Here is a 26701-nt window from a genome sequence, read left to right on the forward strand (position 1 = left end):
TTCGAGAACAGTGGGATGAGTGGATGGTTCGCGGTGAAAAGTCATTCACAAAAGGAGGAAACATGCGTGCTCCACAGTTGGATGTTTTGTGCAAGTTTGTCATAAAAGCCTGGAATGATATTGATGCAGAAACAGTCATCAAGTCTTTCAAGAAGTGTGGCATATCAAATTCAGTGGAAGAGGTGTGGCGCCGCGGCCAGGGCGACTGACGCTGGAATCTGGGGACCACGGTTCGATCCCCGGCTCCGGCGGCAGGTTAGCCCAGCACCATGTGACTCTGGGCAATAGCTTGCTTAATCTTCCCGACGGCCCCCCAGCGCCTAGAGACCCTTACGGGTGATTGTGCGCTTTACAAATGTGGACTTTAACTTGTGGGAAGATGAAGAGGAAGCCGAAGCCGAGACCACACCATCTGATACGGAATTAGATCCATAAGATGACTGCTTTACAAATGTACAACAAGATCTCATTGATTTATTTATGCTATCAGATGACGAAGAGGAGGATTTTGAAGGCTTTTAAAGGGAAACTGTCATGCCAGCAAATCCTGTAAAAATAGCTTGGAGTTATGAAAAGTTCAATCCACTTGCACTGTTTTATGTTTACCGTACATGTTTGATGACAAACAGCCTTATGTTTATAAGTGACTGTTTTTCATATGGTTCTATAAAACAATTGTGACTAAAGCAATATTGTTTATACAAACAATTGGTTTGAGTTCAGTCTTTGAGTGTGTACAATAAATGCTTAACACTGTCCTCTGATAAAGCCTTACTGCTCACCCACTCTACCACACTACCACAAACTGAGAATAAGGTGCTGTCTACTTTTACCTCTGCCTACCCTTGGGGTTCCACTGGAGCCTGTGCACACTATACCTCACTTTGGTATAGTATATACAGAGCCAGCTTCCTGCAATTGCATGCCCATCAACAAGACAGGATTGAAAGACAAGATCCAATGACACAAGGTACTAAAACTACGATAACTCCAGAGACCTCCTTCACCCGCTTTCCAAATCTCTTAATGCTAGCAAGATCATGGGTAGGAATTTCCTCATGAAGGTTCAAAAATAAGTGCCATAATCAGAAACATCCATTGTCCCCTATGAGAGCAACCCCATTACCGACAGTACCTCCACTTTGACTGTTCCATTCTACGGAATATATGGTAATGGGTAAACTATAGACACCAAGATTGGGCACCAACAGGACTATGCCCATATTCAAAATATATAGGAACAGGACAGTTCTTAACACTTCATGTCACGGAGGAGGACTAGAATCACTAATAAGCCCAAAATAAATTCTCAAAATAGCTATGCAGGACTGCGTTGGAAGAGGGGGTAGTCTCATACGGCGAGTATAGCACGAAACCTACATTTTATCAAGAAAAGTAGGGGGTCGTCTTATACGCCCAGTTGTCTTATACGCCGGAAAATACGGTATATTGGATTTTTGATACTTTAATTGCCACTGTCTTTCCAATACAAACTGTTTTATATTCATTTATGCAAACATCCTCTTCTTGCTTTTTTCCTTTTTCTCCCAAACCCCCCACCCCCCCACTTCCCATCCCCCAACCTTCACGAGTGCCCCTTCTCTGCCCCCTTACACCACCCTGAAACGCCCCCTCCCAACCCCCCACCCTTCCCTTACAAAAAGGCTTTAAGACTAGTGGTAGTCTCCTGCGATGGTCACTCCTCTCTGACCAAGATAGAATAAGCTAATTGACAGCGAGGAAGTAAAAAGAGATGAATAAAATAAAGTTGGAAGACTAATACTGTATATATCAGGGATAATAAAGAGGCGCATTAGAAAGATATGGGCATAAACACAATGTTAATCTTTTCAATAATCCTACAGTATGTCCTTAGTCCAGGTGTTTTTAACTCCATTTCTCCAAATACTCTGTACTTTTAGTTCAGAAGTAAAGAAGCGGACGTGTTCCCCCGTAATTACTTTCAGCCGAGCAGGATGCAGAAGGAATGCCTGCCCCCCGCGATCCTGTACTGGTTTGACCATTTGTAAGAGACGCCAGCGTCTTTCAACAGTATAGTGGCAATAATCAGGTTGTACAAAAAAGGAATAATCCCCACCACTACGTTTTGTTTGTAGGCTTTGCCTTGTCATACACTGCATGGCGAAGTAAGTAGTTGCCAAAATATATAAGTACCGCTCAAGGCTTGGTATCGGGGTTTGGAGGTGATTTAAGGTTAAAAGAATGCGGTGCGCCCTTTGAATTTCCAGTTCCCAATTCCACTCGCCAAGTTCTGGGAGTGCTTTAGGCAAGACATCAACCATGTATTTCCGAGTGTCCTCCCCTTCTTTTCCCTCCGGGACCCCCAAAACGCGCAGGTTGTTACGGCGTGACCTATTTTCAAAATCCTCAATCTTCCACTGTATATCGACAACTTGCGACTCATGTGCTACCGCAGCTGTACGTGTGGTAGTAACATCGGACTCCAGGGTTTCTGTCCGAGCCTCCAGGGCTGTCAGTCGCTCATTAATTACCACACATGATTTAGCGACTTTTCTAACTGCCCCTTGGATTTTATGCATTGTTGTTTGCGCCCGCTTACAGTCTTGCTGTGTCTCTTCTCGATGACAAAGAATACATTGGATGACGGTGTCCAAGGTTGGACGGGTAGCGGAGGATTGATCCACTGCTGCTGGTATCTTTGTATTCACGTTGGTTGTGCTAAATAACCCAGCTCCCAGGTAATCCCACCTTAGGTCTTTCTTCTGTGGGCTTGGGTGTGATGTTCGTTTTGTTGTTTTACGGATTGTAGCAGTTATGTGTGTTTTCTCAGCGCCTGAACCTGAGCTCTCATCGCTAAACTCTTCCTGAGACTCAGAAGGAGAGCCGGATACTGACCAGATACCGTCTGTCAAAGAGTAGAAATCCTGCTCGCTATGATTGGAAGATGCAGCATAGTTTTCTATCCCGGCTGCTAAGCCTCCTTGTACCTCGGCTGGATTATTGGGCGTTTGTTTCACAGGCATAGCAGGAGTTTCTGCGTCTTCTATAGCGTCTATAGGCTGAGTAGTAGCTACTGTTCCCACTTTGCTGCGGGCTTGTATCTCTAGCTGTAAACAGGGGGGGGTTTCATCATGAACGACAGCCTGTATATTTTGTTTTAACTGCGACGATCCAGTCAGTGTGTTATCAGTGGCTGTACTATCATTTGGGGTCAATTCTACAGCTGGGAGATTCAAAACATCCACAGCCACGGGGATTTTAGGAGCCATAGTCGCAGATGCTCCAAACAAACGGGAGCGTTGAAGACGGTAATCTTTTCCCACGCCGGGGGACGCCGAAATCACCAGGTAAACCCAGAGCATTCTTGTTAGTTCAGCGCGGCAATGTAGCAGGGCGGGACCAGGCTTTGGGGAAATCCTTGGAGTTGTTAGTATCAGCACGCCGACATCCATCCCCTGTGGCCAGGATATTCTGTGCAAATACAGTTGATGCGGCTCAGGTTTCTCCGATAATATTATCGTTCGTCTCTCCGGGGCGTCGCCGCCAACAAACGCTACTCAGATCCCCAGCTTCCCCGCTGCCACTTCTCCATGTGAGCAGCGGTCAGAGAGGAGTGAAACGGCCGCTCTAGTCAGCCGCCATCTTGCCTTAACACCCTACTTGTACATGTTTTCTACCTCCAGCCACCACATTTTCTTGCTGATCCGAAGCTTCATATTTACTTATGGATTCTTCTATATTGCATATTGAATCCTTAGAACGGTAAAGCATACTAAATATTGAGTTATGGTTCAATACATATATGGCATAGGCTACAGAGTGTGAGCTTTTCTTTTTCTTTGTAGTCTCCCTCAAAATAGGTTCCGGGTTTTGGCTTGTAGGAAGGTTCGCCTAGCCTTCTAAATAGGATCCATTTTTATCTTCCTTTAACCCATTTCCTGTTGTTGGGTAGGTGAAGGGGTACGGTAGTGTATAGGTGAGCTGGAATACTCAGCATGTCAAGAGGAGCAGAAGATGAAGATTGAACACATTTCATACACGGATTAATGTTTATCTGTTGAAGAAAAAATCAAGCTATGATGAAATGTTATATGTTCACTTGTATCCTTTATACTGTCATTGTGTTATGTAGCTGATTTGCCATTTGAATTATTCATTGGGCATTGCATTTTGTCATTATTTACAAGTGCATTCTGCACATAGGGTTAGTCTGATATGATGCTGGCCATATCGCCACCTTTAAACACACCATTACTAAAACCTTCTGAAGAATCCCTCTTGGGAGATGAAACGCTGGTTCCAAAGGACGTGTGTGTGGCTGATGCCTTCCGAGTTTGACTTGATCTCTTTATTGCTCTGTAATTTTACTAATTTTAATTGCAAAATATTTTTTTTATTTGGATTATCGTTTTATACAAATACAATACTGTAAAGGTTGTAATTATTCATACTTAGGGGACGGTGTACCTTTGGGACCTCTTTGATAATGTTAACAAAAGTTTGTTTGGAAGTGGGTAATGGTCCAGGACACTACTGCCTACTCTCAAATAAAGTTAAAAAAAAGTAACGTTTTTTAAATACAGCCTAATTTTTAAAATAGGCCACATTAAGGAAAAATACTCTTTTGAAAGGTTGTCAGGGCCATGGTGTTTTTCAAAATATGCAAATAGCAATATTCATGAAGTGAGTCTGATTGAAACCCATTCTAAATTGGAACTTTAGGAACAGACGTATTACAACAATTGGGCATTTTGTAATTTTTTTTTAGTTGTCACAAAAACACTGGTCACAAATTGAGATTGATTTTTGCGACCAATAAACAGTAAATCTGGCACCCTGCTCCATATTTGGAAACATCGTTTTTTCTCAAAAATAGCTGCATGCTATTAGCTCATGTAGACTCTACAATTTGGTTTAGGGACTCAGGACTAGCCCAACACTGCAAGTGCTCTTCAAGGAGAACATATATTTCACTGCAGTCTTAAGATTGAGGCAACTCTTATAGAGTAATCAATTAATTTGTTTATTATAATTCAGAATAAATATCTTCAACCAAAAATATCTTTCTTCTTTTCCTCTATTCATGTGTCACTAGCTAGCACATGTTTTGGACACCAGTGCTTCTCCAGAGCTAAAGCATATTGATTCACTCTCTTTGTAAATGGTGGTGTTTATAAACGGGTGCCTCCTTTATTTATATGATTAGCACGAGTGTTTGTAGTGACCTTTAATATGCAGGCATGTTTTTGGATTAGCATTTCACAAATACTATCCAACTCAATATCAGGGAGTCTGTGTTCTGGAATCGACGTTCTTTCTTAGGTTTTGATAGCAATTGTAACAGACGCTGGAAAATAATGTTTGTATACAGCATTGCTGAAGACTACCACTTCCATGCTATGCAATGTTGAACACCAGCTTTCTATCTTAACCAAACAAGGGAATAAGGAGGAATTAAATGATGGGCATTTGTCTGAGCACACGTAGCACACTCACTGCCAACATATTTCCTGTTGATAAATATAGCACGGTAGAGCGCACCTTACGATAGTCGGGAGGGGAACACTAATGTGTGACTAATGCATAGTGCCGTGATGTGGACCCCAGCACTAAAATGCTTTAGTCTAACCCCGATGCGTGGCACCTGGAAGATATGAATCCTAGGTCCAATGTTTTTGATACTTTCATGAGGTGGCAAACATTTTAGGTGCTACATGGGAGGTGTCCTGTAACCACTCGTACTGGACACCCATAGAGCAGTAATGCTATTTCTCTTCTCGGGTTGTCGGCCACTTGTGTGTACCAGGACTTCCCTGATGTTTCTTGCACGTTTTGTGCAAAGATAGGTTTTTCAAAGTCCGGGTCCCTGGTATGCGGGATCCACCAATGTTTGTTGATCAATTTTATTTTCTGGTTGGACAGAACGTAGGCGGTGATGCAGACCAGTTGTTTATAATCCTTCTGTAGGTGTTTGTATGTAAGGGCATTCCTGTTGTTATTTCTGTTTCTATTAGGGGATTTTTTAATTATGGTTTTAGGGTCGTTTCATTGTTTCAATTTCTGGCTAGGTAGTTCTACTTGCTTATTGAAGTCTTCAAAGTGGCTACACTTATTTCAAAGTCTGAAGAATTGGCTGACCGACAAGAGATTCCTCTTGTGGCCATGGATGAAAGCTGTAGAATTGCAAAAGGCTATTCTTATCAGTTGTCTTTTGATGGGTGTCCATCCACAGGGTACCTCCTTCGTGGAAAATGTTTTCATCAAGGAAGGTTAATGTCTCTATGGTGATGGAGTGTAGGATATTTTGTATTAAACCATTCTATGAAATTCATTCCACTCTGCACGTCACCCATCCAGATCACAAGGACCTTGTTGTTGACCTCCGCCAGAATGTAATCTGACTTCTGAAAGGATTGGTGTTAGTTATTATGTAGGCTTCCTCAAAGTGATGGGCATAGTACATGTAATGCTGAGGGCAAAGCTAATTCCCATAGTGGTACCATGTACCTGCAAGTGCACGGTATCCTCGTAATCAAAAATAATATTGTCAAGCATGGACACATGCATTGTAACACAGTATCTAGGAGTGTTATGGGCCCAGACGTCTGAGAACAGAAGACCTTCCTTTATCCTCATAGTTTCTTATTGGCGCAGAGCATATATATAGGCATTCCATAACTAATCCACTGAGGAAGTTCATGCTGGGGTCATACAGGCTCTCCTTCAGTAGGTGTAGTAGACCTTTTGTATCTTTAAGTTACGTTGAAATTGTTTCCACCATAAGGCAGAGAAGGAAATTGCTGAATTTGGATAATGGCTCCTAAATTGATTTGATCCAGGATTGTATTGGTCTACAGGGTACCGGTGTCCTACTCTTATATATTTTCAGTAGTGTGCAAAATGCTGGAGTGACCAGATTAGCCTCTCTGAAAAATTCTGTTTTTATCTTTTATATCCAATTGTTAGTTTCACCTACTTCAATCAGGTTATTTATCTCTCTTCTAAATGTTTCCATTAGAGGAAATAATAATAAAACCAGCTGACAGAGGCGGAGTCATAATCATACAGAACAAGCTGAGTACAGGACGGACTGTTTCAGCAAGTTAAAGGGTCACAATAATTACACAAACTAGAGAGCAATACAGTGGAAACCTTGGAAAGAGAAACAAATTAACGAAACTAAAGAGGGTGACAAATGGCTCTGAAAATAGTAGACAGCCATAAAAAAAAACATACCCAACTATAGCGAAAGAAAATCCCAAATCATCGAATTACAGTGATATCTTATAAAACTGATGGTCCAAACAGTGAAGCTGAATGAGCAGGTTCACCCTATTTATGCCCAATATGTGTCAGATGCATCCTCAGCTCCTTGGAGGGCTGCTAAGTAAAAGAAAACACAAATTGTAAAAAAAAGACACATTGGTCTAAAAGATGCTTGCACTGAAAGTGACTATCTTTATCTCTAAATGATGACATTGGCATTTGGCACAGTGTTGTCTCTCACAAAGGCATTGGGACTGAATTAGGCTGACCCAGCACTCCATGCTCCATTGTTGGACAGAGCAAAGTGTAAACGATACTAAAGCAGATTACTGGATGAAGAGGGCTCACTGAAAACATCTATGTTTCAGTGTCTTATATGTATTTTTGGTAAAATCAAACGGTCATAGCTAAGACCAGACCTAAAAAACTGAATTACTGGCATTATATGTGTGGCACTCTATCTTGAGGTTTCTTTATTCACGTTGTAGATGAGCGGTGTCCCTTGTAGGTCCAGATTTTGAGCATAACAACTAAATGTAAGTAGGTTCAATTTAAGGTTCAGTTATGCATATATATTTTAGGTGGATATTCAACATTTTGTGATGGTTCCTGCCCTCCTGGACCTACATTGTACGCCATTATTTTTTGTGGCTATGAGACATTTTCTATAGTGTAGATCTAAATATGCAAACCAGTCACATATAATGACGCAACTGTTTCATGGTCTTCTAATTTGCTGAACTAAGGCTTTAGAAAAATATGGAAGAATTGACTATCTGTTGTCGAATGCATCCATCGGGATCGACTTCAAGAACGTCTTTGACACCACAGAAGAAGAGTGGAATGAGGTAAGAAGACTGCATAGCTCTAAAAGTATGCTCATTTGAAGAGTCTTACTTGGATTCATTGTGGTATCTGCGGTTCAGTAAGCTTCCCAGTCTTTCAAGCACATGTACATTCTTCCTGTGCTCGAGTTTGTGTACTTCCAGGCAGAGTTAATGATATGTGCTCTAATGACATCAATGACCTTGTTCTCAATTACAATGCATCACTAATTAATAAATACATCGGGAATTTGAATATTAAATAACATTGTTTTTTAATGATGTAGTGATCAGGGGAAAAATGGTGATCAAGTTTGTGGTTATTGGTGTAGTAGAAGCAACCAACTTCAAAACTATTATTTACTGTGGTAATCTATCTCAAACTTCAAAGGAGTCTCCTTTTGGGCACTGGAGACTTTCCATTCTAATGGGTGTAGTGTTCTAAGGGTCTTTCGATGTGCCAACTGTCGAGTACCACAATTGCCACGCCCCAACGATGCATCTTAAGAGCGATTTTTATTACTTGAAGGCTAGGTAAAATATCTTTCATTCACCATAGTACAACTAGGGTAAAACTAACCATAGAACCTGATTGTACGTTAAAAAAATGTATGTAATGAACATTGGTCCATGTACTATGTACCATTCAAAAGTTCGAATTTAAAACAATTTATATTAATAACGCCATATCAAAAAACAATACAGATTACACTCTTCCCTTTGAATCCCAGAGGACCACAGTGTTTGAGCATCACTAACCATCTTACTACTTTCAATTTGAATGAGTGCCATCTGCTTGTAGAGAGACATACTTCCAGACAACGCTCTTCCAAGCTGAGCCTATACAAATACACTTGTCTTTGAACATCTCGTACACAACCTACCCAGACACCCTTACCTAATTCACTATAGGTATCAGACTATACACTAAAAGGTGGCACTGGATGTTGCAGCTCACAATTTTCTAGGATCATTGTAGTGAATGAGAGTCCTTTTCAGATGCTCACACCAGAGCAAAGAATAAAAAAGAGTGTAAAAAGGGCGCTTTTCACAAGTATAACCCAAATTCAAATAAGCTTTATTCGATATTTCATAAAATATCATACAAGCATACAATTACAGAAAAAATTTAAAACAAACAATTTAATCAATTCATTAAAATAAGTAAGTAGAAATGGAAAAGTGTATCGGAGAAATCATTACCATTTAAAAAGCAAGATCAGGAGGACCAATCTTAGCATGATTAAAAGTTAATTAAGAAAGAAGAAATCTAAAAAACAGATAATAACACATTTCAAACGATAACCCAAAATACTCAGATTCCCCCTTGTTCACCCGCTGTTATGGTAATTCGATGCTCGGGGACCAGGGTAAAAGTCATGCAGGTCCCAGATACGGATGGAGCCATCGCCACGTTTGGGCTGGGTAGATCGCAAGTAGGGGGCAATGTTCCTGTGTTTAAACTTAACCAAAATCAAGTCCCCTGGAACATTTTTGGGCAGAAGACCAAGCCACCCCACCCTTCTTACGCTCAGTATCCCACCGTCTAGCACAGAAGGTAATGGTCTATTGTTTTTAAGCCAAAAAATGGCTTTGTTCAGTAGGTCCTGATGCAGTTCACGTTTTCCTGGTCTGAGTGCGGGGACCCCAGAGAGAACAGTGATGTATGGGGCTGCTTCGGGGGGTAAATCAATGCGATGCTTTCTTTTTAGTGCGATCACAGGAGCTCTATGTGGGGGATGATCGAGATTAAGGATATCATTGCGACCACTTTGGATAGGTGGTATAACAAGGGAGTCACAAGTTTGCAGTATCATGGGGGCATTGATCATAGACCTTTCCTGAGTGTTGGTGGTGGTAGGGCTTGTTGGATTAACAGGGTTTCCGGTTTGTGGGTATGACCGAACAATAGTTTTCTCGATCCTGCTCAGTCTGTCCCCCAAATCATTAATTTTGACTACCAGTGGAGATAGAGCAGTGTATAGCAGTCGCTCGATTTGGGCCAGTGGGGTCGATTGTAGAGGGGATCGAGTCTCAGCCTTATCAGATGGTAATTAGGCAGGGTTCGGGCCAGATACAGAGGGGCTGCAGTTGTTAGATGGAGAGAGAGTTATATTGGGGGTTGCCTGGGGAGTACATATTACTTGATCAGTGACTCTGGTCACTATGGGAGTGATTGGTGCATCCGGGATATAGTTTGTGCCACAGAGGGCATTCAGCTCTTCCCAGATGGACATTATAATTGGAAGATAAAATCCTGGTGGCAAAGGTAGACAACTCCGAACAGTAGAGATATAAGATAGAACCTGGCTTTACCTTCTCCAATGATGATGCCAAGTGTGGTGGCCCGTCCCGTCCTCCTCGTGCCTCTGAGGGCCACAGAGGGCCCGCCCTTTGCCCGAGCTTAGCCCCGGGCGCTCTCCCGCGCGCGATCCCGCGACGCGGGGGCTCGCACTGTCCTTTAGCGCACCTCCGGGGGGCGGGACCGGAAGCACGCCTTCCAAAGCGCTAGGGGTATTGGGGGATGAAGTCCCCGATCTGGCGTCTCGTCGTGTCCGGATAGCAGGGAGACTGGGAGCCTGGGAAGTGCTGGAAGAGGGCAGCGCCGAGGCTGCGGAAGTCCGGAGCCCTGCCTAAATGGCCCCCCACAGGTCAGTGAGCGTCTGGGCAGAGTATAACCCAAATCCCCACAAAGAGCTTTTCAAAACAGGGAAGGGTTTTAGTTAACCTAAATGCCACCACTCAGCCTAGTACGTCAGCACCTTAATGCCAATCTGGCACAAAGAGTGCTATATAAAACCATCAAATAAATGACTAAATTACCAAGTCGCTTCTGAGCACCACCAGACAATCATCAGAGAATCTCACTTCTCACCCTCTCACCAGCTCAAACAAGGGAACCAATCAGTAAGATAATGGCCAGCAAATTGCCCTAGGTAGCAATAGGAACAAGAAGGTCTGTATAGTGCCACACACATTCAAAAGCACTACAGAGGATGACAGAAATTTGCTTACTTTTCACTCTCTACCAATAAATAAAGAATAATTCAGGGACAGATTGGTAAACAGATCACCACAGATGCCATTTTGGATCGAGGTGCATCTGAGCACCAATAGACAGTGACCAAAGGAGATCCCTTTATTCTCTGACCATCTTAAAATAAACCTGCTATTGACTTATGTGAGCATATGTATTCAACATTATGTAAGACGATTAAAGAAAGCAATGGGCATTCAATTATATGTTGAAAATACATTACTAACCATAGCCATTATCAGTTATGTTGTCCTGTGCTAGAACTGACATTTTCAAGTGGTCCTTTGTACGTTTTATGTAAAACTCTATGTGTCTCACTGATGTTAACTCTTTAGCATTAAACACTCTAAAGCAAATCAGACTTAAAGCATTCTTTTTTACTTTACTTTACTTTACTTTGTGAACTTGTTGGGTGCAAGCGAATCATCCCCGAAGGTAGCTCTCGGCGCTGTAGGGGAAAGATATGGAGGACACGACCATCTAAAACAGCCATGTCTATAAGATTTTTTTAAACCTGGGTAGCTCACTGCAAGCCCTGATGTTTGCTGGTAATGTATTCCAGTGTCTGGGGGCCAGATGACAAAAGGCTTTACCGCCCTTTCTTGCCCTCTGTATCTTCTGAATACACAGAAGGTTGGCATTACTGGATCTTAATTGTCCTGCCGGTTGACACCGCCTGAGTTTCTTACTGAGGTACACAGGTTCTTTCCACTGTAATGATTTAAAGACAACAACGAGCATCTTAAAGATAGCACGTCTCTTCACCGGGAGCCAGTGTAGCTGATTCAACAAGGGGGCAGAAGGAGTCCGTGCCGGCTTGTTTAGGGCAAGACAGGCTGCAGTGTTCTGCACCACCTGTAGATGCCTTAATAGGTCCTCCCTGGCCCCTACCAACACCGAGTTGCCATAGTCCAGCCGACTCACCACGAGTGACTGGACCAGGGTTCTCCTTGCCGACAGCGGGATCCAGGAAAAAAAAATTCTTAGCATCCTCATTGTGCCAAAGCACATCCCGGATACTATCTTGACCTGTTCCTCCATGGATAGTTCATCATCTATCCTAACACCCAGATTCCTGGCCCATCTCCTGGGTGGCGGAGCCTCCCCTAGCTCGGGTGGCCACCACTCTGGGGACCAGATTGTCTCCGCCTTTCCAAAGAGCATAATTTCAGTTTTTGAGGAATTAAGTTGTAAAAAATTCCTCCTCATCCAGACAGCGATACTAGACATGCAGCTTCTAAATTTCCGTTGAGTTGACATAATATCTTCCTCAATGGGAACGATTAGCTGAGTCTCATCCGCATAGGAGATGGTTTTGAACCTATAGCTTCTGATGATATCTGCCAAAGGTGTCACATAGGCATTTAACAGGGTCGGGCTCAGTACTGAGCCCTGCGGAACACCCCTATCTACACCTATTGTCTGAGATACAAATTACCCTAACTGGATACTCTGTGTACGTCCCGATAAAAAACTCTGGATCCACTCAAGAGCTTTATCCCTCAACCCGATCTCCCTCAATCTGTCCAGCAGCAAACGGTGTGAGATGGTATCAAAAGCTGCTGACAGATCCAGGAGGACGAGGATCACTGGAATCCCTCTGTCTAGTGTCATTCTGATGGTGTCCGTCACTTCCAGCAGTGCAGCTTCCATGCTATGAGATGCACGGAAGCCAGACTGAGAGGGATCTAAGAGGTGGTTTTGTTCCAGATAATGGGACAGCTGTTGATTTACCAGAGTTTCTAGAACCTTCGCACAACAGGGGAGGAGTGAAATAGGTCTATAGTTCTGCAGCTCAGACGGGTCCGCCGTCGCCTTCTTTAGGAGAGGCTTGACCCGCGCTCTTTTCCACTCATTTGGAAATATAGCTATCTCCAACGAGATGTTATAAATATTGGAGAGTGCATCTGTAAGGATAGGGCTGAGTATTGACATCACTGACAGTGGTACAGGGTCAGATGGCGAGCCTGACTTTACCTGGCTTAGTAGGCCTCCTACTTGCTCTCTGGTTGTGGGAGCAAAGGAATCCAGCCTACAGGGAGAGGCCGCTGCCAGCCTGGATTCTTTGGGAGCGTCTCCCTCTCCTTGTTCCGCCCTAGCTGTATCAAAGGACTGATAGATCAGGTCGATCTTGTTGGTAAAGTGCCTAGCTAGGTCCTCGCATAGTTCCTGTGTAGGGGGGGGGGGTGCAGCATTGTTCGCCTTCGTGTTGGTAAATTCCTTCAGTATCTTATACAAATCTCTGGATGAGTTCTTGGCCTCAGTGACTCTTGCACCCAGGTGTGTCCTCCTTGCTGTATTACAGCTGTTTAGGTAGCCTCTACCTTTGAAAAGAGGTGGTAATAGGATGAGCTGCATAAATGTATGGTATTCCAGTTACTGATAATATATTCAGCTAGGTACTGTTATGGAACTATGTAGAGTACTACAGAGATATGCACTGGGAGTACCAGAATATAAACAGATAACAGTATCATGCTCCTGTTAATTTTAACATTTTGTCTCAAAAAGCCGTATTAACAGTGTAAATGATGCTATTGATAGGTATTTTATTAACTACTGATCGCTTTATATTGCATTTAGAGGTGCACTTTACAATCAAAGCAATGATATGTTGTTTGTGGTAAAACAAAACAGAGCAAACACATATAAAAAACTCTACAAACCTTTAAAAAACGGTATCCTCCAACTGAGCCAATCATAGGAGGGATGCTGCTTTTCACCATGATTCAAGAAAGCAACTCAAAATCTATATTTATTCCCCCTTTGATTGTTTCCTTTTTTGTTTCAGATTTTGCACACAAATGTTATCGTTCAGTTCTTGTTGGTGAAGGCGGTCGTTCCTCACATGCAGAAGGTTGGGTAAGACTTACAAGATCGGGGAATGAAGAAATGAAGGGTCTTATTTAGAGTTTGGCGGATGGTACACAAACGGAGTGAACATCCTGTCCTCAGTATTGCAAGTACTGAAGGCTATAATTCACTTGTAAGATGGCAGACAGAATATATGCCATGTTTGTAAAGGAGTATCCCATTATAAATAGGCCCAAGATCTGTTAATATGTGTGAAAATTATGCCATAATTTGTTGCTCAGTGGTGGAGGATATTTTCATACTGCATAGTTAGAGGTAGTCGGAGTCAATTTTAATTCTGACTGATCAGTTCTAGAGGAAGGGTATGAGATTATGAAGAAAACATTGTACTACATTTCCACAAATCATGTTTACTTGGATAGCCTTCTGATTATCCTAGAGGACAACAGGATTTACTGATGAGGGACGCTATAGATGAAGAATGCAACATTCATACGACCCTAGCCAAGAAGCAGTCCTTCTCTGGAGCACCCATCCACTTTAAAATGCATTCCTGTTAAAATAGGAGCTCACCTACTCTCCATTTTTTCAGGAACTAATAAAACACATCTTTTTGACATGTACTTATAACAGTACAACCTCTTGACGCTCTCCTGAATTGAACACTACGCACATATTGAAGGTTATCAATGGGATAAAGTCCTACCTGTAGTAAATTATAAGGATATTGCAAGTCACCAAGGAGTTCCATGAACATATGGAGGAGCAATGCTATAGGAAAAGTACCTTGGTAAGGTTAATGACCTCTGAGGTCACCTACAATATCCTTAAAATGTACAGCAGAGGGTTCTTTTACTCCTTCTAATACATGGTCACACCCACCCCACAAAACCACTTAAAACCTTAGTGTGTTGCTCTTTCATCTAAAAGAGACAGTATGGTTGTTGAATGAATAACACAAAGAAAATCTGTAGTGTAAAAATAAATGCACCAACATGCAGTTAGTCATATGTTGCAAAAGATATAAGAATAAGTCAAATGACCACAGCACTATTCCACAAAATATGTAAAAACTTGCAGAAATATTCTCTGTCCTGTCCCGTAGGTGCATAAAATATATATTTTGCCATCAGTAGCGGTCGGCAGTAGGAGTTACTGCAGGGCGGTGACGTGGGCAGGGGGAGGGGCAGGGTGGGGGGTAGTAATGTATGGATTACGGAGTTTTACAGGTAAGTAAACATTTAAATAAATAAAACGAATTTCGTTGCACGCACTGCATCACCAAATGTGATGCAGTGTGCGCAACGAAATTCGTTTTATTTATTTAAATGTTTACTTACCTGTAAAACTACATAATCCATACATTACTACCCCCCACCCTGCCCCTCCCCCTGCCCACGTCACCGGTCTGCAGTAACTCCTACTGCCGACCGCTACTGGTTGCCATAAATATCTCATTTTTTCCGATCAGTGTTTATTTTAGAAAAACAGATTAGAAGGAAAAGCAATTTATTTTTATTTGTTAGAAATGCAGCTTTTATTGTGCTCTTTGGTGTGCCATGCTCCTTGGCTGAGGGATTATAATGTCACAACTTAACTGTAATAACTTATTGTAATTGATCTGCTACACCATTGCTTTATTAGAAGTGGCTAGAGAGGTCACAACTCGAATGAAATTAGGACATTAGAGATGGGATATATACAGGGATTGCAGGATAAAATGATGCATAATCTAATGCATCCTGATGCTATGTAGTTTCCTATATATGAATTTAATTTTATCCCCAGCCAATATATTTCATGATGGTATATCGTTGGCTTGTGATACGTAATGAAAAGTTGCCTAGCTATCGTAACGGAAAGTTTCAATTCTATTAAGGACTCAGAGGCGAGGATTATGCTGTCTCTCTTCACTTTATTAAACAGTAGCCATTTAGAACAACAGACTATATTTCCCACGAACCCTAGGGAAATCTGTAGTCAAACAAACAAATAATGTCCAATCTGTGACAGTCCTGGGTCCTCTAATCCGTCCACATAGTCTGCCCTCACTGGCCCTTCCTCCTCTTTCTTTGCACAAAGTCAGCCGGTAACTCTTCATGCGTCTTGTTTATTCACATTCAAACCTACGGGGACAAAGGGATCATCAATTCACAGAAGGAGCCTGATCAAACCAGTCATCATACAATGCGGCAGACATAACTTAGAAACTATGTCTCAATGGTCAAAACAGTTTGAGATTCGATTTACAACAACAACAAGCCAGCAGTAACAGCAACATTGGCATTGAAGAATGTCGAAGGAGCTACACCCTCCATGGAAAACAGAATCCAAACTGATTTACTTACTGTAGTACGGGGTGGGACATCCTCTAGCGATCCCTAGGGCGGGATAATCCTTGCCTCCGAGTCCTTAATAGAATTGAAACTTTCCGTTACGATAGCTAGGAAATATTTCATTCTATCTCAGGACTGGAGGTAAATATTATGCTCGTTGAAAGCTTGCTCACCACAAGGTGAGCCATGTCCAGCACTGGCTTGAAGTAGAACCTCTTAAAGGTAGAACCCAAGGACCAATCTGCCGCTCTCAGGATATCCTCCAAGTGGGTGCCCAAGCCGAATGCCTTTGAGGCCATTGCGCCTCGAGCTGAGTGGGCTCCGAAATCTTTGAGACTTATGCCTGCTTCCTGCATAACCCACTGGGCTATGGTAGGAGAGGAGACAGCCTTAAAATGTTTGCGGAGAGAAATGAGAAGTTGGCGTTCCCCTGGAGCCCTGAATTCCTCTGTCATCTCTTCATAAGCTTTTAAGCAGCGGACCACGCACAACTTGGGAGAGTCTGGGAACTCTGGGTAAGAGATCACTCTGGTATGACACTTAGTCCGTCTATGTAGGAATGTAACTCCAGATGGTGTAAATATCATGGAGGTGATGTCCAGAGCTCAAACATCGGACACACTTTTACAAGAAATCAGACAATGTAGCATCACCAGCTTGGCAGAGAGCTCTTTCCTTGACAAAAAAGGATTAGGTTGCCAGGATAAAAACAAGTTAAGCACCTGGTTCAGTCCCATAAAGCGGAATACTGTGTTTCTGGGGGCAAGGAAAGCCTAATACCCCGGAGAAGTTTGCAGACAAGAGGATGCTCCCTGATAGGGGCATTGTTAAGTGGCAAATGTCCGGCTGATATAGCCGAACGAAAAGTATTGATAGACTTGTAGGCCAGGCAGCTAAAGGCTAAATGGGCCAAAATATTCAGGACGTAAACCACATTTGCGCCTCAGGGATTGATACTCTGTCGCATACACCAACAGGACCATCTGCCGCAAACGGATCTGTAGCGGTTGACTGTACTGCCTGCCCACGCTTTGGACATGAGTTCCTTCGCTTTTGCCTAAAGTCCCAGGGATTCCCAGTGTCTCCGGTAATCGCTACGTGTCGTAACAAGTACGGCAGAACTCGAGGATGAGGAATTCGGTCGGGGTTCAGAAGAAGATTCCGAAACAAGGGGAGTAGGATTGGAAAATCCCAGGAAAGTTCCAGAAGAACTGGAAACCATACTTGAGATCTCCAAAGGGGGGAGAGAATCACCAGTTCCGCCCTTTGCCTCCTAACCTGCGCCGTGATTTGAGTGATCATCGCAAAGGGGGGAAATGCATACCCCCTTTCCAGGCTCCAATCCTAAAGAAAGGCACCCATAGCCACTGTCAATGGATCCGGTCTCCAGCTGTAAAAACGATGGAGTTGGTGATCGAGCCTCGAGGCAAACAGGTCTATTGAAAAGGGTACCCAACAGTCGTTCAACCTCTGAAAAACGTCTGTGTCCAGCTTCCACAGACTTGAATCCGTGAAGTGGCGGTATTGAAAATCTGCTACCAGATTCTCCCGTCCAGGGAGGCACTCCGCCGTCAACGACATGTGGTGGTCCAGACAGTATTGCCAAAAGCCGGCGGCCATATCGGAGAGGGCTTTGGATCTCTTTCCTCCCAAATGGTTGATATAGCGGTCAGCTGAAATGTTGTCCATCTTTAGAAGGACTGAGGAGTGAATGCACTCGCGTGTCCAGCAGTGCACTGCAAAGGAGCCTGGCAGAAGTTCCAGACAGTTGATATGTAATTTGTGTTCGTCTAGAGACCACAAACCTCCCTTAGAAAAATCGCTGCACCTGGCTCCCCAACCAACTGTGCTGGCGTCTGACTCTATGACTAAGTCTGGAGCCAAACCAAAGATTGCCTGACCGTTCCAGGCTTCCATGTGCTGTAGCCACCATCAAATCTCTTCCTGGGCTTCTTCGGAAAGGACCACCTTGTGAAAGTAGGGACACCTTTTTCGCAGATTGAGTGCTTTTAGCCATTGCAAAGCACGATAATGAAGAGGTCCCAGGAAAAGCGCTTGGATAGAGGCTGAGAACAGTCCCAGTATCCGAGCGAGATCCCTGAGGGATACCTGGCTTCTGGGGAGAGACCGCCTTCGTTTGTGGCGGATCTTTGAGATCTTCCTTGCTGGGAGGCTTAGAGTGGAGGACCTTGAATCGATCATGAATCTTAGAAACGTCAGACATTGTGACGGGTAGAGCATTGACTTTGTTTCGTTGATGACAAACCCCAAATTCTGGAGGAAGTTTACTGTCATCTGAAGTTGATGCTGAAGTTGGAGGGGACATGCATTCATCAGGAGAAGATCGTTGAGATAGGCATTTATTTGTGTGCCGAGCTCTCAACCACTCCACTGGCTTGAGGACCTTGGTGAAACACCAAGGGGTCGACAATAGCCCGAATGGGAGTGAGGCAAACTCAAAAGTCTGACCTTGCCAAACAAACTGAAGGTACCTCCAGTGGGGGAGACAAATCGGAATGACCAGGTAAGCATCCTTCAGATCCAGAAAAAACATCCAGTCCGAAGGGCGTAAAACATCCCTGAGAAGACGGATGCCTTCCATCGTGAAGTGGCGATAGATCAACCACTCGTTGGGACGCTTGCCCCGTCTGTCTTGTCCACCAGAAATAAATTGCTGACAAAACCCCTAGGGTGAAGTGAAGATGGAAGCCCTGAAGAGTTTGTAAAACCAACGGGTCCCTTGTAACAGAAGTCCACACCTGGAAAAAATTCCCCAGCCTTCCCCCCTATTTTTAAGTGGGAAGAAGGGAGGACACTCACCTGTGGTGGAAGAGGCTGCAGCTCCTCGATAACTTCGTCCTTTGCCTCTGTGACCCCTTGTAGGGTAGAAGTTGCCAAATGGGATAGGTCCTGATATTGGTCTCTGTTGGAACCTTGGCCTCTAGGCTGTTGATTGTGAGCTAGCCAGTCGAGCTGCACCTACCTCGACCGGCCCCTCGGAAAACCCAGGGAAAAACCTTCTTGATGGTGGTCTGTGCTTTATCGAGGGAGGTGAACGTGTTTATGAATTTACCCAGTTCTTCAACTAATGGGTCTCCAAAAAGGCCTCCCTGCGCCACCGCTCCGCTTCCAAATCAGCTCGATCCCCAAGTTTGGGGTCCTCCTTGATCAGTAAAGATTGACGACGCTCGGTGAATAGGGCACAATTTGCGATGCCTAAGAATACGATGGCTCTCTGTGCACACCCGGAAAGGACGTCGGGGGAGATAAGTGAACCTGATGACTTGGCTGCTTCAGCCATGTCAAGAATTTATGTCAGGGGGGCCTAAAACTTCAAGGAGTTTATTCTGACAAGCCTGCCAGGATCTGTCTATCCCATTCTTGGGGTCCCTCATGAACCTTTGGAGGAAAGTAGCCATGCGGGCATAGATCTCGGGGGTAAGGGTGACTTTACCTTCCAAGGAAGGCCGAGGGCATTCTGCCTGAAGGCAGTTTCGCGCCTACTTCTCCAAAGGTTTCTGATGCGCAGAGCCACATACTCGACTACCTTATCTACTGGGGTCCAGTCAGAGGAGCATGGGTGGATAATGTCATCCGGATCAAACATATCTGACCCATCGGTAGGTGGCGCAGAATGGCTGGGCCTGGAAGGGCAGGGCTCGCCATCTTTATTGCTTGCATCGTGCTTCCCCTACTGGTAAACTTGGCTGGGTAGCCAAAAAGGCCTGCTTAAGCCGGTCGGAGGCACTAAGGTCCATCCCTGCGTCATGTCCGCGTTTGGCTGGGGGAGGGGTCTGGAGGGGCCATCTGAGATGCAGTGACCATAGAAAGGTTGGTGAGGCACGCAAATGCTTGGTCAATTTTCTGCGTCAGCCTTTCTTCCACTGGGGACATAGCTTCACCCACTGCTCTGTAAATCAAAGCATCCACTGCTTCATAAAACTCATCATCCCACTGGAGGTCAGTCAGGGTATTGTCCCCTCCCTGGGCGTCATTCTAATAGTCGAAATCCATGCTAGTATGAGGGCAAACAACAAGGACAAGTGATGAGTTAAAAAATTGCAAAGTCTGGGGTGCAGACCTGACTGAGGTAACTTACAGGCACATGCATCAAAGTAAAAAACGGTCGCAAAGGGGCAGATTCTCAGAATCTGCCCCTTTGCGACCGGTATTTTTGCATTTGGGATGCATCATCCCAAAAGCAAAAATCGCAATTTAAGGAATTTTTCAATTGCGATTCCTTAAATTGCGATTGCATTTAAGGAATCCCAAATTGAGATTCCTTAAATGCAATGCATGAAAGTTAAAAAATTTGCGATTTTGCTAATAGGAGTAGCCAATTACCATGAAGTTGACCTTCATTGTAATTTGCAAAAACTTTGAAAAATGCACTTTTGTGCATTTTTCAAAGTTTCATGTTGCGCACACACGTGCCCTTAGGGCACGTGTGTGCGCAACATATGTGCACAGATCAATTTCAGAGGTGCAACAGGGTGTCATTTTGACACCCGTGTACCCTTGAAATTGCTCATGCAATCTCCAATTAATTTTTATGGGCCTGGAGGCCCAAAGGAATGAATGGGACAGCATTCCTTAATTGCGACTAGCAATTTGCGAGTAGCAATTAAGGAATGTGTGGGAATCGCTAAATATCCTATTCCTAAATAGCGATTCCTTAAAAATCCCTATTTAGGAATCGCAATTCCTTCTGTTGATCCATGTGGCAGTTAATCTGTTATGGGGCTGGGCGTCAGCCGAAACTCGAGGGCGAGTGGACTTGTAATTTAGAAGGAGGGGCGAACCCTGGGTACGTGTGTCAGGTGCCTTACAGCAAAACACAGAAAGCAACACTGGCCTGGGGAAAAAAGCCCACAGAGCATAGGGACGCTCTATACAGATCCCTTTTTTTTAAAAAAAAACGGGCATGTGAGGAAAGAATACAGACTCTGCTAACTAAGTGCCATCAGCAGAGTGTAGGATTGCGGCTCGGCCCAAGAAATGGAAACGCAGCGATCACAGTCAAATACACCTCAGCGGGGCGTCTCCTCAGGCCAAGGCTCGCAATTACGGCGTGTCGCACAAACCCTTCAGGATTTGAATGCGCGTGCAATAACTCAAGGTCTCACACGCCCCCTGACGGCGGGCGGAACGCGAGCGCACCAGACGAGCCGTGTAGGAACGGGAAACGCTCCCGCAGCTGTAATAATCAGGACGCGGCACTCGTCCTCAGAGCAAAAACCACAAAAAACTCAATGAGAACGGTGACGGAAGCGGCAGTCTCGCAAGTATTGTCCCAGGGAGAACCGCCCCGCCATCTGAGAGCGAGATACACGATCAGGTGAAAAAGAACTGTCTCAGAGCGAGACGCATCAACAAAAATACTGGCAATAAAGCCAATTTACATAATGTACATAAGGCAGCAAAGCGCAACCATGTGTAAAAGCACGTGTGAAAAGCAACAGTCATTACAGTTATTACATGGTACTAATAAGAAACACAGTCAGTCAGATGAACATTAAATAGGAAAACACTTATCTCGGCTGCGCAGCAGCGAAGAAAGAGGAGGAAGGGCAAGTGAGGGCAGACTATGTGGACGCTGGAGTATACTGATTGGAAGACCCATGACTGTGCCAGATTGGACATTTTTTGTTTGACTACAGATTTCCCTAGGGTTCATGGTAAATGTAGTCTGTTCTAAATGGCTGCTGTTTAATAAAGTGAAGAGAGAAGGCATAATCCTTGCCTCCAGTCCTGACATAGAATTAGGTTCAGTTGTATCATAAAAAACCTGTTAATTAATTACATATACATGGAGCTACACACAGAGGGCCTGATTCTGAAAGCTAATTGGAGGTGTGAGCTTATTGTGCATACTCAAATAGCCTTTTTCTCCAAGTTAACTATTTATTTTAAATGCATTTAAATCAGTTTAACACTTGAAAATCAACTTACTCACACAAATATTTCTCTGTAATACAATCTTCTCCCTTGGGGAGGAATTGAATGGGGATTGGGGCTCGAGGCATTAGGTGCTCTGAAACTGTAATCCCACAAGATTACACATTTTAAAGTATTCACAAAACTCTCTGAGATCCCAATTCTGTAAGTTTGAAAATGTACTTAGAAAAGAGCAGAGTACATTTCTTTCCATGATACAAAGGGAGCACTCTCAAAATATATGAGCTGCGAGTAACCTTTTATTTTCTCCACAGGAAATATATTTACGCCATGAATTAAAAATATATGTATTTAAACATTCAATAAAGTTTCCCCAAGTGCAGTTGTGCACTATTCAATTGTACAGGTGGATATGCTAGTATATTTGCTATTGCAAATTCGCAAACATTTTGTAGTATACTCTGTGGCAGGATTTCATAAAAAAAACCTTTGTGAATCCCCCAAATTAGTAAATCCACCCACCCTCCTCTGGCTGTAGTTTTACTATTTTTTATGAATTGGACCCTGAATTTGGAAAGATGCAGGGCAGAACAGATGAAATGAATGTTCATGTAGAGCAAACAAAAATAAGGTAATTGATAAATCAGCATTGGCATTGGGGGAAGCAGTAAAACGAGTAGAGAAATGTATGATGAAGGTATTGCTATTATTCTACTTTATTACAATCATAGAATAATCGTACATTACTGTCCAGTGGAAACTCTGCATTTCATTAAAGGGAGGCTGTAAAAGAGTATGCCCCAGCAAAACCTGAATAGAAGTGTATAACTGTTTTGATTGTTGATAGTAATACCACGCTATTACACAATTGATCTCAAAACCCTTATAGGTAGCAGCGCGCCGGGGTGCAGTCAGCTACACGAGGAAGGAGACGTGTGTTTTTTAATCTATTTTACGGATGATAAATGTTTTAAATCTGTGTTTTATTCCTTTTGCACTGATTTTACCTGAGGCACGCAGCACTTTAATTTTCAGTTTGGACCTTCAGCTGGTCCCCGGCCCACCACGGCTTTTGCTTGTCGCTTCTGTGGAGGGACGTAGCTCCTCCCCTTGCCCTCGTACTTCTGGGAGGGGATGCAGTATTTAGGTAATACAGGTGCCCGGCCGCACAGCGATAGATGGCATAGTACCAACATCGGCCCAGACCCCAACCTGCTCACGACAACTTCCCAAATAACAGACACCACACAATATTTTTTGTTGGAGAAAGTTGTTGCAGCTTTATTTGCATAAACATTATGCCAACATGTTGGGTTATCTTAAGGGCGATCCAGGGTCAGGCCGCCCCTCGCGACCTGCCCACCTGATGAGCCATAAACCCCCCGTGGTGTTAGCCGCGGGGGCGGTGTCAATATTGGGGGAAGGTCTTACCCCCTCCCCCCGGCGGACCTCCAGTCCACCCCTTACTCACGCCCCTCCCCCTATGGGGGCTGAGCGTTGCAGGCAACCCCCGGTTGCTCAGGTCCACAACCGCCCGAAGGACTAACGGGGCGCCGTCACTCCTCCAGGATCCCACCGATGATCTCCCTGGGGATAATTTGCTCTCGCACCCTTCCTGTGCTCCTGTAGAGGGTTCCCTTCTGTACCTTCCTGCGTTGGATCGCCCTGTAACTCTGCCTGCAACACAAAGAAAATTGGTATTAGAAAACTACCCCCCTTGCTGCCCGATAGCTGGGTTAGCGGTAGGGAGGGAAAACAGCGTCCAGGCAGCACCGCACTTCTGATAGATACATCTGCCGTGTGGATTCCTCACCTTGTGAATATCCCCTTGCGTCAGCAACATTCGGAAATTCTTTTTGTAGCTTCGCGCCGACGTGGATCCCGACGTCACAGAGGCACGGCACCGCTCGCGACTCCGCTGACATCACCGACGCCTATAATAGGCCCACGCCGGCGTGATGACATCGGTTCCCTTTTTTCCGCGTCGTCAACGCGAACGGTTTTCTGGGATCGTACTGTAGCTTTACAGTAACTTTGTTACTATTATTCTATTACTGTGTCTATCTTTAATTTCTTCGAGATGTCGTCGAAGAAGACTGGTTTTAAGGCTTGCGGGGAATGTGGCAAGACTATGTCTATTACCGACCCGCATGAGTGCTGCGTTTGGTGCCTGAGTTCCGACCATGACGACGAAGATTGCGCTTGCTGCAAGAAGATGACCCCAAAGGCTTTACGGGAGAGGGAGACGAAACTCCTCGTGGCAAAATTAAAGAATAAAAGAGTTAAGAAGTCTTCTAAGTCTCAATCTCGGCGGTCGAGGTCGAGGTCGAGGTCTCGTTCGAGGTCACGCTCGGAGTCGTCTTCGGCTCATGCTTCGAAGTCTTCGAAGAAGAAACACAAGAAGAGGAGCCATGAGTCACGTCATCACTCAGAAAAGGACTCTAGTTCAAGACCGAAGTCCCAGGTTAAACTTCTGAGTAAGGAAGTGGAAGTTTCGGAATCAGAGGATCACAACTCTGTTGGTGAGGCTTCGCATCCGAATTCGCCCGAGTCTCAGAAGCAAGTCCATTCTCCAGTTCTATCCAATCCTTCTGGTCAGGAGGATGAAGGTGAGGAGCAGGGGGCTGGTGAAGTCGAGGTTCCGGAACCTGCGGGTTCGTCGACCCCGGTTCCTGGACTCGATGAAGAGGTCGACGTCGTTTCGACTCCGCCTCCTCAGGAACAGCCAAGAGGTCCATATCCGGATTTTCCGACTCCAGGTCAGGATCCATCACAGTTCCTGAACGCCATGTTTGGAGTTTATTCCAGGGCAATGTTCCCGTCTGGTGCACCTGTTGGTCCCACGGGCCCTATGGCTTTTAACTTGGGTGTTCCCCAAGCTTATGCCCCTGCGCCCTTGGTGCCTTTTATGCCGGCTATACCACCGCATTGGCATTTTCCGACTCCACCGGTGTCGTCGACGCCGAAGCGCACGACGCCGACTCCGTCGACGCCGGTCCCATCGACGCCGATACCTACGACTCCGAAGCAGGATTCTGCTCGACCTCGTATAAAGAGACCTCATCCGACTTCGAGTTCGACGCCGGCACCGACCCCGTCGAAGTCGATTCCGAATCCATTGGCTTCTATTGTGAAGGAAAGATCTCGGAGAGAGGCTCAGAGACTTCTGGAAGAGGAAAGATGTCAATATTCAGATACTGAAGAAGGGGAGTTACAGGATTCTGAGGATCCTTTTGAGGACTTGGGTGAGGCCAGTGGGCTTGAACTGTCTCCTGAGTGGGACTTGGCTTCAGTGTCAAATGTACCATCGAAGGATGTGGTGCCTTATCACACCGTTATAAAAAAAGCAGCGAGTTTATTGAATATTACTCTGCCCACTGCTGATTATAAACCAAATATTTTAACTGAAGTCCTTCATTCACCCTCGTCTGTCTACTCGAAGACGCACGGACTTCTTTCCACCTCGACATAACGACCACAAGTTCACACGCAAGGGCAAGCGGATTTGCTTCCCTGTGCTCCCCGATCGCTCATTCGGCGTTGGTTATTCCCATCACTCTAAACCACTGAGACGCGTAGAAGCACCGCCTCCACGCGTCTTCCTGTGTTACACACCCGATCAGGACCGGGTTGGAAATATCACCGGTCCGACGCCCTGAAGAGTCACGGGTTTACCCCGGTGTTGACGAAACATGTGTCGGCTGGTTTTTCTTGTGAAACAAATACTCATACTGAATGAATAAACACCTTACAAGTCAAAGACATTGGAGTTGGATCCTATCCTTTTCATTATATGACTACCAAACTTAATTGTTAGACACTGATGCAGGTTGTGTGCGCTTGACATTGCCTTTATGTACACAGAAGGTTGAGGCCCCCTCCCCTTCTTTTTTCTGAGACAAGGGTTATCTCAGATCAAGTAGCACCAACCACCCAACTTCTCAAATTACCCATTGACCACTACCTGTAGAGCGCCTCGACATTTCTGAACACTCTCATAACCCCTCGCTGAACCTTATATTCCATTATTGCACCTGGGATGCATGATATGCCCAAGCCCCTCAGTTGTGAAAAAGAAAAACGCATTTCCACTTTATCACAGGGCATGCATGATCTGCCCACATTATTCCTCTGCATACTGACAGTACACCCCAATTATTCCCAGTAGACAAATTGCCCAGGCTCCTCCGATGTTTTACAAGAGAAAACAACCATTTATTGCACAGGAGCTACCTGCTAAGCTCAGATTCACCAGTTGATTACGAATGTAACACTTCCATGTGGTGTAAACTGTGTGCCCCACAACCGGGTCAGTCCTGACACCTGGGGAGAAACCGGGTGTCCTAGACCCTAGCACACTGCCCCCAGTGTGCGATGATCCTTATAACTGTTGACAGTTCAGGTGGACCCCCTATGTGAGTAGGGCGGTTCTCCAGCATGGTTACTGCATTTGAGACATAAAACATCCATTAGACGCCCTGCCCCCTTCATATAGCAATATGGATTCTCTACAATAAGACAGGGCCATCAAAGCCCTCCCATGC

At 44.6% G+C, this 26701-nt stretch overlaps 1 protein-coding gene across 2 annotated transcripts in view; it reads left to right on the forward strand.

Annotated features, from left to right (window-relative positions):
- Positions 1 to 26701, forward strand: part of LOC144791617 (dehydrogenase/reductase SDR family member 4-like) — a 482332-nt gene that overhangs the window by 193909 nt on the left and 261722 nt on the right. Inside the window, exons 4-5 of one of the 2 annotated variants that reach the window (XM_078666341.1) lie at positions 7995 to 8096; positions 13901 to 13971. In XM_078666341.1, coding sequence (XP_078522467.1) covers positions 7995 to 8096; positions 13901 to 13971 — 173 coding nt within the window. The remainder of the gene's footprint in view (positions 1 to 7994; positions 8097 to 13900; positions 13972 to 26701) is intronic. The other variant, XM_078666342.1, reaches the window with a different exon arrangement.

This window comes from Lissotriton helveticus, chromosome 11, assembly GCF_964261635.1.
Source record: "Lissotriton helveticus chromosome 11, aLisHel1.1, whole genome shotgun sequence".
Taxonomy (NCBI): Eukaryota; Metazoa; Chordata; class Amphibia; order Caudata; family Salamandridae; genus Lissotriton; species Lissotriton helveticus.